Below are 15,230 nucleotides of genomic sequence, written 5' to 3' on the forward strand. Positions count from 1 at the left end.
CAAAACAATAAAGTAGATATGACATGTAATTTATTTAAGGGGCTCCTGGGTATAAATCAATTTTTTTTTCTAATATAGGATTTCACTATATTTTTTTTATAAATGAACTTTATCCTATACTTAATATAAAAATGAAATAAAAAAATGGAGTCACCGTTCATTTAACTCACAATCAGTCTCCGGAACAAGCATACATTTTTGTTAATGTCCTTTTTTTCTGTTGAACTAATAGGCGAAATTGAGGTAATATCGAAATAAAAAAATAACAATTCAATTCAATTCAATTCAATTCAAAGTTTTATTGCCATATAAACTACACAGTTTGTGACATATAACAACAACAAAAACAAATAAAGACAATAACTAAGTAACTCAATATATATACACAAATTCAGGTAAATATTAAAGGGTACCCTGTCCTTGGTTCCATTGACTTTTTTATAAAGGATCCTAGTTTATTCACTTGTGTTAATAACCGAATTACAGAAATCACTTAAATTTTACAATTATTTAGTTTATGTTTAGCTTATTTGAAAACACTGATAAAAAATATAGGTCACCGATGAGTTATAAAAGATATTTAAAATTTAATGCCAAAAAATGGCATTTTTGCACCAAAGGGAGATAATTTGGAGCTTTTTCAATGATATTAACATTTTAAAAGTCTTCTGGGGCCGAACTGAATCGATTTTTTTGGGTTAATTTTTGTACCAAATCATAAAGTAATAACTAATAGTGTAATAAATAAAATTCGTAATAAAGATAAAGGTTTAATTTTTTCCTGAAATTTTTGTACCCACGAGCCTCCTTAATGTCAATTTTCTTTCTCAAGAGACATTGTCATAAACACGGAAGTACATTGGCGAAGATTGACGACGCAAATGAAAATGCATGGATATCTTTGAAAACAAAGGGTATATATAAATTACATTTTTCAAACATATCCACTGCTTTATCTTAGAAAACCCAAATGGCCAACCGCCTCCTAAAATTCCCGATTCTCATGACTCTGTTATGAACGAATACGACTTCATTAAGACAATGATATGACATTCCTGGTAATTCAGGATAGTTAATCCTACTTTTTCTATTTTCGTCGCGTTATCTGGTATCAAACTGGAGCCATTAATAGCCATGTGTGACAAAAGTGACTTTTTTTGTGACAGGTTGATTAATTGATTAAAATTGTAACAATGTATTTTGTTTGGTCACTGGTTGATTTCTAAGGGAGAATCGAGACTCGATGGTTCATTTCGATATGAGAATAGTTTAAACGGGACCCTTTCTGAACAATGTTTGATTGCAACCGTGATTAAACAGATCTAACCAGGTAACTATCACAGGATCTTTTAAATCTGTAATAATTAAATCAAGGTACGTCAGTTTGAATTTTGAATGTGTTTTACTGTGTGATTTATGTTGCTGTCTCTTTAACGTTTTGACGTATCTAAAATATTCATTGTTATTTAATAAAGGGATATTTTTAATCTCATTCGATTTAGAATAAACAACATTTTTTCCGACTAAATCGTCAATTGTTATAATACGGTAATCTTGAAAATGTCATATAATATATTTCCAGATCTGTAACTTACTGAAAAATTTCTATTATGGCTTGGTGGCAGTGATCTGAAAGACGGACATTGGATATGGATGGCTGATTATTCTCCCTTTAGTTATGTTAACTGGCGTAAAGGAAATGTAGAAAGAGAACCGAATGGCGGGACAAGGGAAAATTATCTCAATATGTTAAGCTACCAAACATACAGGGGAACTTGGAATGATTATCCGTGCGACTACAAAATGAGATACCTTTGCAAGAAGAATTTGGTAAATAGTGGAAACTAAACTTTAAACATAACATTGATTATCACTTCTGCTCTCTCATTTTATTTTAAGGTATACATGAATTGAAAAACTGATCACATTTGTATTAAGTATAACAAATCATCTAGTCATCACATGATTTAAACAATTCAAAATGCTCAAATAAGTTATTTAAGGTTCAGATTAATCAAATAAATTCTTGTTTTATTTCAGAGATGCGACTGTGAAGGAAAAAGGAAATCAAAGTAGAATAATAAACAGTAATAAACATAAAATCTTAAAAGAACTTATAGTCATCAAATTATTGATTTAGTGTCACTTATGTGCAAGGTGTTCACTTTCAATTATAGAGAAGGTGGTTTCTTTAGAATAGATAACTCCTTTGTGACCATCGCATTAAAAATATTCAATTAAGTTAAAAAAAAATTATGTCTAGTTCCCAAAGATATTAAAAGTAAATTATTACATAAGCATCACGTTGGATGCCACATGCTGAGCAGGATCTGCGTACTCTTCCTAAGCACCTAAGATCATTCTCCGGTTTTTGGCGGGGTTCGTGTTGCTTAGTCTTTATTTTTCTATTTTGAGTCTTCTGTACTATTATTTTTCGGTTTGTCTTGTTATTTCTAGCCATGGCGTTGTCAGTTTATTATCAATCTTTGAGTTTGAATCTTTCGTTCCTGTTTTATATACGTATAGATATCCACTTCACTAAATAAAAAAAAACACTATGTTCCAATCAAAAATGAGTGTAAAAAGAAGTGTAAATAATGCAAACAATAAGTAGAGGATATACGAAATGATACGTAAAACAAAAAAATCGACAAAAAGGGGTATTATCGGTGCAATGAACAAAACCTTCTCATCTAGTGAGCCTTAAAAGGTTCATGACATGACAAGGTGTGAAACAATTCAAACAAAAATGCATGATTTATGACAAACAATCATCGAAATACACAATTGGCATACTGCAACTAACGAAAACCACAGAATTACATGTTTCTGAAAGATTCAATTTTTGAACTTTCCATCATCCAATAATGTTGGACGATGGTAGACAATACACAACATCAGAAAAAACTTAAAATCAGTTATAAATAGTTTGATAAGGTTGACAGGAAACACAAACAATTAACTACTTTAAGGATGTTCGCTTGACATGTTTGGAATTTTTGTCAGATTTTCGGAATCCTTTGGTTTTATCCATTTGAATGCCTTAAAACATTTTGCCCATTGACCCCCATTTTTTCTTTTATAAATCTTTACATGTATAATTATAAGTCATCCGTAAAAGTCTTTTAAAAAATCTCTGTTATTTTTTAATAGTTTTTGAGAACGTAAACTTGTCAATGATAAAGCCAAGAAAAATCAAGAGAGATTATTTTCCCGCCAAACATTTAATGGCTTATTTCTCGAAAACAAGCACGTTGACATATATATTTTTTGTGCTCTTTTGATTTCTCTAATGATATCCTATCAATATACACTAGTGCTATGAAAAACTTGTTATTTTGAAACTTAGTAATGCTCCTTAAGACACAAGACATTAACTTCAATCAAAGAGTATTCATAATTACTGAAAGCTAGCATTGAGTCATAACAATAAATAAATATACCACGCACTCTAATCAAAGAAGAAACAATCACACATCAAACGAATTTAATGTAAGGATGCCATACACAGTCTGCAGGGAAATGCATGACATTATGCATGTTATATAAGGCCAAAACGTAAACAGATAATATCGACAGGATGTAGGACCATATGCTTTCATTGCTGTTTAGATTATTAGATTTTACTATGGTGTTGAATTAATATCATTTAAGAATAATATTATTCAAATAATTGACGGACCTGATAAACAAATTTTAAATAGTTTATGGTATAAACATCTTTTAAATATGCTATCGACCATGAATTCAACCTTAATTATATAAATAATTATAGGATTGAATAGTATTTTGATTTTTTCTGATTTCTATCAATATATTGAAAAACCTTAAAAGTATTTGATCGAACTAAGTTTTCTTTGATAATTGAATTCCACCCTAATCAGTTCATAATGGCTGATATAGTTCTCCCTGAATGAGACAAATACAAAGAAGGTGTCGCCATATATTTTTTAGCTTCAACCAAAGACGTAAACAGTGTATTTTCCATATCTCAGTGGTGTATGTATTAATCTTTCCGAAAAGCCTTGGAACCATACATCTGCATGTGAAGATATAACGCCGACAGAACCGTACAAACTGCATGTTCTAGTTTTTACGTCAATTTGGTTGTAAACGATATTTGCATCGAGTCGAGAACATGCTGAATTACTAGTTTTCATAATGATTTCTGCTGATTCTTTCATATTAATTGCTGGTTTCGATTTATCTACGGTAGCTATAGCAACGTTTCTTCCGTGTACTCCATATTTACGGTACCCGTCATACACGTGGTTAATATGCGTTTTGAGCCCCCAAATAGGATTGTACACTATTACAAGCCAATCACGCCAATTGTATTTTTCCTGAATAAAATTATAAAGGATGAATGAAACATTGTGATTACTTAGTCCATTATGCTTCACGGATAAATCATCGATATCAATGGTAGCCTGATCATACCACTTACTCACTACCTCTTGGTCGACAGATTGCATCAAGTTGGTAACATTTCGAATCCTCGCTGTCCATTCAACTTGACGAAATTGAAAATAGTTTTCACCATACTTAAAACGATCATACATGAGTTCAGCGGAAACTGCTTTGGTCAATAACTGTAGTGTGCCAATCATAAAGTTCTGCGATTTCCTGCGGTCGTATTAGAATGCTATCATTGCCTTTTTAAAGATACTTCCCGTAAATATTGTATCAGTTCCAATGATTCCACGGAAAAGATTTGACGCACAATTCAAACATGTACTTTTAAAGGATGCCATAAAACGTGTCTTTTCTATATCTTTTATAGTCAACGGCAAATTATAAATGTGTTGTAGTTGTTCAAAATTTGAGTTTATATTTTGTTCCAGTAGACCAAATTGAATTTCAGTGGTTGTCCATGTGATTTGACTGGCAAGATCTCTAAGCTTGATATCAACGCTACTAAAACGCTCACTCATTTCCTGATATAACTTTTTTATTTCCAGCAATTCAGGAGATTCATTTGTTCCGAAAAAAATTGAGAACAACGTCTATGATCGTAGCTATCGCTTTTATAAAACCGAAAACTCTGGTCACTGGAGTTGCAAGCAAAAAACTAGAGAATGATCCAGTTTTTACTGTATTCGCAAAAGATTCAGGCAAAGACATTCCTGACTTAATCTGTATTATCTGATCGGTTCCAAACGTTCCCATTATAAGTGGTACTTGGTGAATCAAAAACATAAAGAGGAAGACCATGTGCACCATTGTTTCTCATTTTGCTCTTGGAATGATAAATTATGTACAAAAAAATGACATATATATATATATATATATTAAAAATATTTAAAAATTGGAATCATCTTCCTTTGTCCAAAATTGTAGTCGAATCGTCTACAACCAAAGCTTCCTTTAAAGTTCAAAATGTTATGTTACTTCTCACTAATAAATTAAAACAATTTTTACCCTTCAGTGCTTCCAAGCACTTTGATTTGTAAATATACCATTTTAACACAGTTGAGTTATTACTATTTATTTGAATTCTAATTTCAGCTACACAAATATCACAGAAGATAAAGACAACCTACAAAGCTTCTACCAGCAAAATTGTTTCCAGTTTTAGAAATCCTTCACCTAATTATTCTGCAGTTGTAAGAAGTTACAGAGGTCACAGAGATGGTGTATGGGAGGTCATTGTGTCAAGGTCAAGTCAACCAGTCCTGGGAACAGCTTCAGCAGGTTTTTTTCTACACTTATACAATATTAAATGTTAATGTTGTTGTTTCTAAAATGCTTTTGTTATTGTTAATTTGGTAACTAGCTAACGAGTATGATTCAAAATTAGTTTCTATCAAAACATTGATTATTTTGAAAAACAAAATACATGAAAACTAAGGTAAATGTTTTGCATAATGGAATCAAATGATTTTACTATATGTGATGTTCAAATACACAGTTAAATTCTGTTGGATCTACATGTATATAACAAATGACAGCTTCCTATTAAGGGCAAGCTGCATATTTAGGGCAAAATGAGATATCTGTTTAACAATGCATTAAAAGAATTTTTATAGAAAGAGTACATATTTCCCATTAGATACAGGTTTGAATCTTAGTTAGGAAAAATACTCTAAACCATAAATAAACCTCTACATCTGCCAATAATAATGACAAATATACATCTATATTTTAGACAACACTGCAAGAATATGGTGCATTGGTACCAATCAATGTTTATTGCAATACATTGGTCACCAGGGGTCAGTCAACTCAATGAGATTCCATCCAAACCAGGAACTGGCTTTAACTGGTTCAGGAGATCAGACAGCACATATTTGGGGAGCACATGTCAGTCCATTGTCTCAGAATGTTGTTGTAAGATTTATTGCATGATTCAATTTAATCAATTAAGAAATGAGAAAACATTAATTTTTGGAAATATATCCACACTTGATCAAACAAAATTAATAGAAGTGATCAGTTTATATATATAGATATATATATATAGATATATGAGTAAATATTTGCTTGTGAAACTTGGACAGAAGCTTATTTTTAAATTCTGTATTTAACTGATAGATAGACTAACTTTTTAATTCAACATTATTCTTTCACACTGACAGCAGCAATCTCAGACAAGACTCAGGGTTCTGCAAAACACCTTACAATTTTTTTTATAAAAAGATGTGGTGTAAAATGTATAAGAAAATAATCAGTAGCCAATGAAAATAAGAAATGATACAAGAATCCAATTTTCACCAATACAAAATATATCCAAAAACAAAATTGATATTTATTACCAAAGGCATTGTTGTGTATTGTTACAATAAGAAGCTGAAGTGATATGTGCTATGTAAATTACCAGTCAATTATTTTTACTTACTCTTATCCAGTCGTATACACATCACTCATAATTAAGGAAGTTCGCCGCTCAGTTTCAAAATAAATAACTTTCCATAAAACTAGTATACATTGATAGGGGATTAATTTAGGAATCAAAAAAGCAAAAAAAAATATAGGGGTCAATGTGCTTGTTTTCGAGATATTAGCCATTGGAATGTTGGCGGGAAAATGTTCTCTCTTGATTTTTCATAGCTTTATAATTGACCAGTTAAAGTTCTCAAAAACCATTTAAAAATAAATAAGATTTTATAAGACTTTTACAAATGGCTTATAATTATACATGTAAAAGATTTATAAAAAGAAAAATGGGGGTTCATGGGCAATTTTTTTAAGGCATTCAAATGAATAAAACTAGAGGATTTTTGAAAATCTGACAAAAAATCCAAAAAGATGACAAGCAAACATCCTTAAATCAGATCTATATAGAGAATAACGCTAGCCAATATCTTTATACTGTGGATTCATTTATTTTTGTGTGTATCAATTTTCGTAGATTGATAAACACTTGCATTTACATGGATATATGATTTCTTGATTTAGCCAGATTTGACATTCATTTCTATCGAAAATTTGTAAATTAGTAGAGCATTTAAATTAGTGATTCACTTAAAGCTTATATTCAGGGGTAAATTCAGTAAAAAAATCTCCCATCGACTTTAATGCTAATCTATGTATGGAATTAAATTTATACCTGATTTACCTTTAGAAATTGGAAACTTTCATATAACATTCATGAAAGTACAAATGTAGCCCTATCTTTTGCAACAATAAAAACATAGGGTCATGCAGCATTTTTGGGCATTCACATGGCCTCGTTTACAAACAATGTAGATTCGCACTGAATTCCTATACTGACCCCCATTACTTTTCAACCCTGTAGTAAAAAAATTAGTACATTCAGCATTTATTTTTTTTTATTTTTTTCAACTCTAGTTTTGATCCATCTGCCAAAAAATATTTATTACAAACATTATTTACCAATCAGAAGAGCATATGACTTCAGTGTTATACAGAAAGCTCTCCCCTAAATGGGCGGTCGCTTATGATGTATATTTATTTACTGAATTTACCCCTCCAACAATAAATCCACAGTACTTACTAGACCAAATAATGTAATCATTTCCTTTTTTTCAGAAATCTCTCTCTTCAGGAGAAGATGATATTGATGGATCAAAAAAAGAAGATGTAGTTGATGGTAACAAATTTTACTGTTAAATTTCTATAATCTGAACCCTAAGAAAATTAAAGATTAGATTAGTGATTGATTTAGTACTTGTAAAATATCCTGTATTCTTTAAAAAAATTTTTTTAAGGTAACCATCTTACCAAACCTGATTTTATGTTAATAAGTTGTAGATTATTTCTTAACCTTTCTTTCAAATTCTTTTTTACTGTACGGGACAATGAAAAAGAAGTCCAGACATTTGGAGATCAATAGATTATCATCTTACAATTATCTATACCATATGTCAAATTGAAGATTATCAATTATAAACACCTAAATTCATTGAATAAAACCTTTAAATATTTTTATGTAAAATTGGGTTGAATGGAAACAAGTATTGTTTTTAAGGTAACCTTTTTGCATACTGTTTTACCAATTAAAATTGTAAGATGGTAAATGAGTTTGATGTTGTTATTCAATTTTAAAGCAGAAAAAGTTGTCAGCAAGCATTTGATATTTGTGTCATAGAATTTAGGACAAATAACGACAGGAAACAATTGAATGAGGGTGTTATCATTTTTGTTAACTTTTGAACAATTCACACAAATCATATGTAAGATTCTTGACTTTGCTTTTCATTTAAAAAAAAAAAGAACTGAAGCAAAACCAATATATAATGATGCAAGGACTTTCTCAAAATGAAAAGTTCTCAAGAAAGCCTGTGACTAACAAAATTCTAATATTTAATGGATGAAACTTGGTCTCAACGTAAGTTTTAGATATCTTGAAGGTGCATGTCCTTTATTCATTTCAAGAAATATGGGTTTATTCTTTATTTTGAATTACAGATATGTGTGATCAGGTTCAAGAGGTTAGCACATTAAGAACACCAACAATGGAATTATCTGGTCACATGGGAGTCGTAGTAGCTGCTGATTGGATGGCAGAAGGAAGTCAGGTGATAACTGCATCATGGGATAGATCAACCATTCTGTTTGATGCAGAAACTGGGGAACAAATCATAACATCAACTGGTAAATTGCTTTCATGTTACTTATAGTTAAGTTGAATTTGACTGTTAAAGTCGAGTTCATGAGTCCAACGACTCCCCCCTTGGAAATTCCTGGCTACAGGCCAAGATAAGACAAGACAATTTTATTCTTTAAAACCACTGTATACACATTGGTACAAAGAATGAAATAATAATACATAGTATACAAAATAAAGTGTGCACATGACAAGATAGGAATGTTACAATTACTATTTATATTAATTTATATATATACAAGAAGTTATTATAATAGAAAGGGTTTTGTGACAAAAGTGTAACATGGCAGCTATAGGTAAACTTTAACAGTACTTAGAGATTTTTTTTAGATGAAATCATATATGATGAAATGGAGAATGAAATGGGGAATGAGTCAAAGAGACAATAATCTGACCATAGAATATATGAGCATATATGGTTTCTTAAAAAAAATATATCTGCCAAGTTATATATCATACATCTCGAAGTACAACATGGTTATCTAAATGTTTATATAATTTTGCACACTTCAGTGTGGTTACCAGGCTTAATTATGACTAAATATTTGATTTATTTCATTAACATCACTCAATGGTTTTGTTCTTGAATTCTAAAATATGGATTTTTTTGCAAAGAATTCTGCTCAAACTGGTGCTAAGGGATGTCTTAAACTTGCTGTGAGGTGAAAGTTTTTGCTTTGTGGCTCTGGCAGTGACTTTGAGATGAAGAACTGCAATTAAAGGGCTGTTCCTTTGCTTTTAGTTTTTTTTTGTGTTCATGTATTGATGTTATTTTCATCATAAAGTTACAATATTATTGAACAATGGTTGATTGTTTTTTAAACTTTGATTTAGGTCATGACCAAGAATTAACTGATGTGAGAGCTCATCCTACACAGAGATTGGCTGTGACATCATCTAAGGACACAACCTTCAGATTGTTTGATATGAGGGATCCAAATCTTCTTGTAAATGTCTTCCAGGGACACTCACAGTATGTTAGCCTTAGATTGTGTTGCTTATAATACATTAAACCGCAGAGAAGGACATATATTTTATATTACGAACTAGGAGGATTTTTTTGTTGTATTTAGCAAAAATAACCAAAATGAATAATTCTAAAAATTTAAGTTTTAATCCTTGACATTTAATCATATTTTCTGAAAAAGCGTGGGTTGGACCTTGTTTTGTTACTTCAATTGGAGAGTGTTTGTGTTTTGGGGGCTTGCAGCATTGGTTATGCACCAATGCATTTGGGGAAATCCTTTTTCAAGGATGTTATTTTATTTTGTAGGAATATTTCATGGATTAGTTCTGTGAATAGAGATGACATAAATTCTATATTTATATGCTGGGAAAATATTGCCATGATACTGCGTAGTCCTGTTGTACAATTTTAAAAGAAGCTAGTTTTCAGTAACCTAAAATGATGAAAAAAGTGGTGTTCCCAAAAATATTTGAGCCAGCTTGACTTGTTTTTTTTTATCTGGATTCATTTTATTCCTTTAGACTTAGTAACAAAATCATCATAATATAAAGTTATGGAATCTGTTTGATATATCTATGCAGTTTCATTTAAGTAGGATATTCAAAAGTCCTATGTGACTTGAGCAATTATCAGCAATGATTAAACAAGCATAAAATTGAGAATGGAAATGGGGAATATGTCAAGGAGACAACAACAAGACCAAAGAGCAGACAATAGCTGAAGTCTAACAATGGGTTTTCAACGCAGGAAAAAAATCCTGCACCAGGATGTGGTCTTCAACTGACCCCTAAATAAAATGGTGTACTAATTTAGTGAAAATTGATGTGAAGTTTTATGTTTTTAGCTTCCAGGCAATAGTTTGTATGGTAATGATTATATATTTCAGACCTGTAACAAGTGCTGTTTTTGCTGGAAGTGAAAATGTAGTTTCTGGTAGTGATGATAGAACTGTTAAAGTGTGGGATCTAAAAAATATGAGATCACCCATAGCAACCATTAGAACAGACTCATCAGTAAATAGGTAATTACAAATTTAGATTTTGTAACTGGATTTCAGACTTGGTGCTTTTTTGGATAACCCTCATGAACAATGAATGTCAGAAAAAATTAAAGAAATATGAAAACTTATGTGCACCAGAAGGCACTTATAATAAAGTTTAAGAACTTTGCATAATTTAAGATACTTCTTTTGGAAAGTACAACTACAGTCATTGGAAGTAGAATAACACTTGAAGGTAATATATATGTGTGTCTTTCACCATCTTGGATTGTTTGATAGCAGAATACAATTGGTCTAGATTTTTAATTAAGAGAGCAAATTTCGATCCAGAAATGCAATCCAATAATAAGAATTTTTATTTCTATGAACAAATTTATGTTATCTTGAAATATAATTACTCATGTTTTTAAAAAAGTAAAAAAGTTTATAGATATGAGAAGATGAACATGTGGTATGATTGCCAATGAGACAACTCTCCATTTAAGTCACAATTTATAAAAGTAAACCATTATAGGTCAAAGTATGTAACGGTCCTCAACACAGAGCCTTGGCTCACAATTAACAGTTGGCCTTGTATTTCCTATCATGATTTCCTTGATAGAGGATTGCTGCTTACAAGGAAGCTATTAAACCAAGAGTTTCAAATGGTGAAGTTGAAATCATCCCTTTGTAAATTTTACAGACACCATCACGAGTTGGTTGACCGTTATGGAATAACCAATTCACAGATGATATCAGATATGTTCCTTATGTCCTAACTACAATACCCTCTGCTTTCATGAATGTGACCTACCGAATAAGACTATTTATTGGATTTGAAACAACATAAGCAACATAACGGGTACCACATGTGGAGCAGGATCTGCTTACCCTTCCAGAGCACCTGAGATCACCCCTAGTTGTTGGTGGGGTTTTTGTTGCTTTGTCTTTAGTTTTCTATGTTGTGTCTTCTGTTCTATTATTGTCTGTCTGTCTTTTCATTTTTAGCCATGGTGTTGTCAGTTTATTATTTAATCTATGAGTTTGACTATCCCTCTGGTATCTTTCGCCCCTCTTCTATAAAGGTACCCAAACATACAAGTGTAAAACCATTCAAACGGGAAAATCAATGGTTTAATCTATTTAAAAAATCGAGATATAATAAACACTTATTAACCACACCAACATACAACACCTACTGAACATGAACATCAAATTCCTGTTTCTGTCAAAAGAGGTCAAATAAGAAAATTTATACTTTTTTAAGGAAACTTTTAAAAAAAAATCTATTGTATGTCATTTATAGTGAATTTTACCATTTTTTTGTATATTTGCCTCATATCTTAAAAATTCTAGTAGATAAGACAGAAACTTTGAATAGCTAAAATGATCAGCAATACAAGATCCACAAATAAGTCTGCACCATGGAAATTGTATAAGATGCATGCACCTGAAGAAACATTTCAAAGTGAGGATCCTGTAGTCCAGTGATTGTGATTGGTTGCTGTCTGTCATAATTGTCATAATTTTAAGGCTTATATCTGACCTTAAGTTTTCATTTGAATTTTGTACATAGTTATTCATTGGCACAATATGCTATTATTGATGAAGAGAGTATAATGTGCTGTTGATGATTGAGTACTAGTCCTTTAGTATTACGAGGATATTTGTCTCCTTAGCAATCATCTCACATCTAAGTGTTATATTTAGACATTAAATAATTGTTTTGATTGTTAAAATTAATATGACCTTTTAAATATTTTATAGGTTAGCAGTATCAGGTAGCCATAATTGTATAGCTATACCTCATGATAACAGACATATAAGGTTGTATGATATCCATGGTAACAGAATTGGGAGGTTACCAAGAAGTAATAGACAGGTTTGTTGTGATTACTATTGTGTTACTGTACATGTGGATTCATTAATTTTTGTGGGTACCATATTTTGTGGATTGAGGAAAACAGATTTGTTTGTGGATATTTAATTTCCTAAATTTGAAGAAGTCTTCATACAAGCCTATAGAAAATTTGCTATAATTTGAACATTTAATTTGTTGGTTCATTTGTACCTAAGATATCCACAAAACTTGGTATTCAATGAATAATAATGTATCCACTGTCTTACTGATTTTGATCAATACATCATGTACATTGGGAATTAAGTTTGACTTGCTACATTAAAACCACGGGATGACTATACTGTGAATACAAATTTAAATATATTGAAAACACTGAACCAAAATGAGATGTGATAAGTGTTGACTTTACTTATAAAGTATATCGAAAGCTGCCGGCATACATTTTATATCATGTGCAAGTTCTTTAATTAGAATCTTTCACATTACAGAAATTAGTAATATTTCTGGAAACACACATTTACACTTGAATATTTTAAAATGGTTAAAATTCACTGTTGTAACTATTAAGTTGTTTATTTATTGAATTTGGAAGTTGGAACTGTAGATTACAACAGGGTGATTGACTTTTACAATTTTAACTTTACCCAAAGGTTCAGGAAAGAGATGGTTAATATGGAATAAAACCAATTTTTAATGAAGCTTAATCTCGCTTTGCTTTTTTCAGGGTCATAGTAAAATGGTGACATCAGTATGCTGGTCTGAGACAGAAAACACAGTGTGCAATCTCTTCTCATGTGGTTTTGATAGACAAGTACTGGGATGGACTATTAATTTTCAAAGTAAAGAATAAAAAACTTTGAAATAGAGAAAAATACATATGTGTGATTAGTGCAATACTTTAAGTGGATACGTTATCTGTCAACAGATATCTGACTTTGTGCTTACATTGATTGAGATTAGATTTGTTTAATTTCTTCTGTGTGTATTTGTTTTTGTTTACAACCACCAGGAGTATAGAAATATGGATAATAATGTGTTTTTGCCAGTCAGCTAGTTAAACCGGTGTTAAGGGGTTGTCAAATTTCTGTGCCAGATGAAATTCATGTTGGAAAGTGCTCTAATGTATGTGCATCAAATAAGTATTGTACAAGTCCTCAGAGGTTTTTAAAATGCAAGTTTTGGGTTTTGGGAAACCTATCTAGTCTCAATTTGTCATATAAAATAAACATTGTAGAAAATTATGAAAAAATATTATAAATACAATACATATACAACATTGACTTTTCACATGTGTTTTTAGTATATAAGGCATTATCCCTCAGGGATGCTTCTGTGAATCTTATTTATAGCTGACAGAATACAGTTCAGGCTGAATAGATGTATTTGTTCTAAATTGATAAGAAAGAGATCTTTTAATTGAGCTGAGCTTTAATATGTGATATCCAAGGCAGGTTTGATTATTTAGAAAAATATAAAGGTAATAAATAATTGTCAGAAAAGAAAATATCTGTTACACTTCTTGAATTACAAAAAGAGGGAATATGCATATAAATACAATAAGATGGAAAATGGGAATACACAGACTACATTTATCATGCTTTATTGTCAGTTTATTTTGGTAGTTGAACTTTTTGTGTGATGGATGTAATAGCACTTAATCACCGGTCATTCAATGATGATCATTTTAAGAAATTTACAATTATTAAAGAAATTGTAAATTTTAATGAAGTTCGATAAATTGCAATATATCTTGCAGTTTATTATTCCTTATTTTCAATTTGTTTTTATTTTTACATATTGTTAGTTGTTGTTCAAATGAATCTGCATTTTTATTATTTCTTAGTGTCAAAAGCTTGGAATGATAATTAATAGTTCATTAATAGAATGATGTAATATAATGAATAAAAAATGAAAAATAAAATTCTTATTTTATCCAATGTTAGAAAGTTTTTATAACATAACCATATATATTTTAATATGTAAATGTATGATGGTAAGGATATTGGCTGTTTTTTTCAGCAAATTTTATTTAACTGTAAAATTTGCCACAATTAGCATCCTGTGAAAAATACAAGCTTTTCACTTACAGGGGATATTAGGTTAAAGTCATAATATAAATAAGATGTAGGCATAGTAGCATACATCAATGAGACAGCTATCCGAAAGAATAAAAAACTTTGAATGACATTCAGTTCTAATCAATTTTTATGTTGTTTTTTTTTCTATATTGAAAATGATGATTGTTCAGGGCAATGCACAAGTCTTTCCCGTCTTTTCCCAATCATCTACCAATATAAAAGCAAAAAAAGGCATGATTGCATAGCAGCATGTTGTATTCTTTGAAAACGCTTTC

The 15,230-nt window shown here is 30.7% G+C and overlaps 1 protein-coding gene and 1 long non-coding RNA gene across 2 annotated transcripts; both read left to right on the forward strand.

Moving 5' to 3' along the window:
- Nucleotides 1–1,586: 1,586 nt before the first annotated feature.
- On the forward strand, nucleotides 1,587–2,113 carry LOC143062234 (uncharacterized). Its single transcript, XR_012974624.1, has 2 exons — nucleotides 1,587–1,830; nucleotides 2,041–2,113. It is a non-coding gene; the product is annotated as an uncharacterized LOC143062234 (long non-coding RNA).
- Nucleotides 2,114–2,597: 484 nt separating this feature from the next.
- On the forward strand, nucleotides 2,598–14,016 carry LOC143062032 (WD repeat-containing protein 37-like). Its single transcript, XM_076233883.1, has 9 exons — nucleotides 2,598–2,610; nucleotides 5,509–5,694; nucleotides 6,149–6,330; nucleotides 7,993–8,053; nucleotides 8,872–9,057; nucleotides 9,905–10,043; nucleotides 10,924–11,058; nucleotides 12,784–12,898; nucleotides 13,602–14,016. The coding sequence occupies exons 1-9, from the start codon at nucleotides 2,598–2,600 to the stop codon at nucleotides 13,725–13,727; spliced, it is 1,143 nt and encodes a 380-aa protein (XP_076089998.1). The 3' UTR covers nucleotides 13,728–14,016.
- The last annotated feature ends 1,214 nt before the right edge of the window (nucleotides 14,017–15,230 follow it).

Source organism: Mytilus galloprovincialis, chromosome 2, assembly GCF_965363235.1.
Source record: "Mytilus galloprovincialis chromosome 2, xbMytGall1.hap1.1, whole genome shotgun sequence".
NCBI classification, from domain to species: domain Eukaryota; kingdom Metazoa; phylum Mollusca; class Bivalvia; order Mytilida; family Mytilidae; genus Mytilus; species Mytilus galloprovincialis.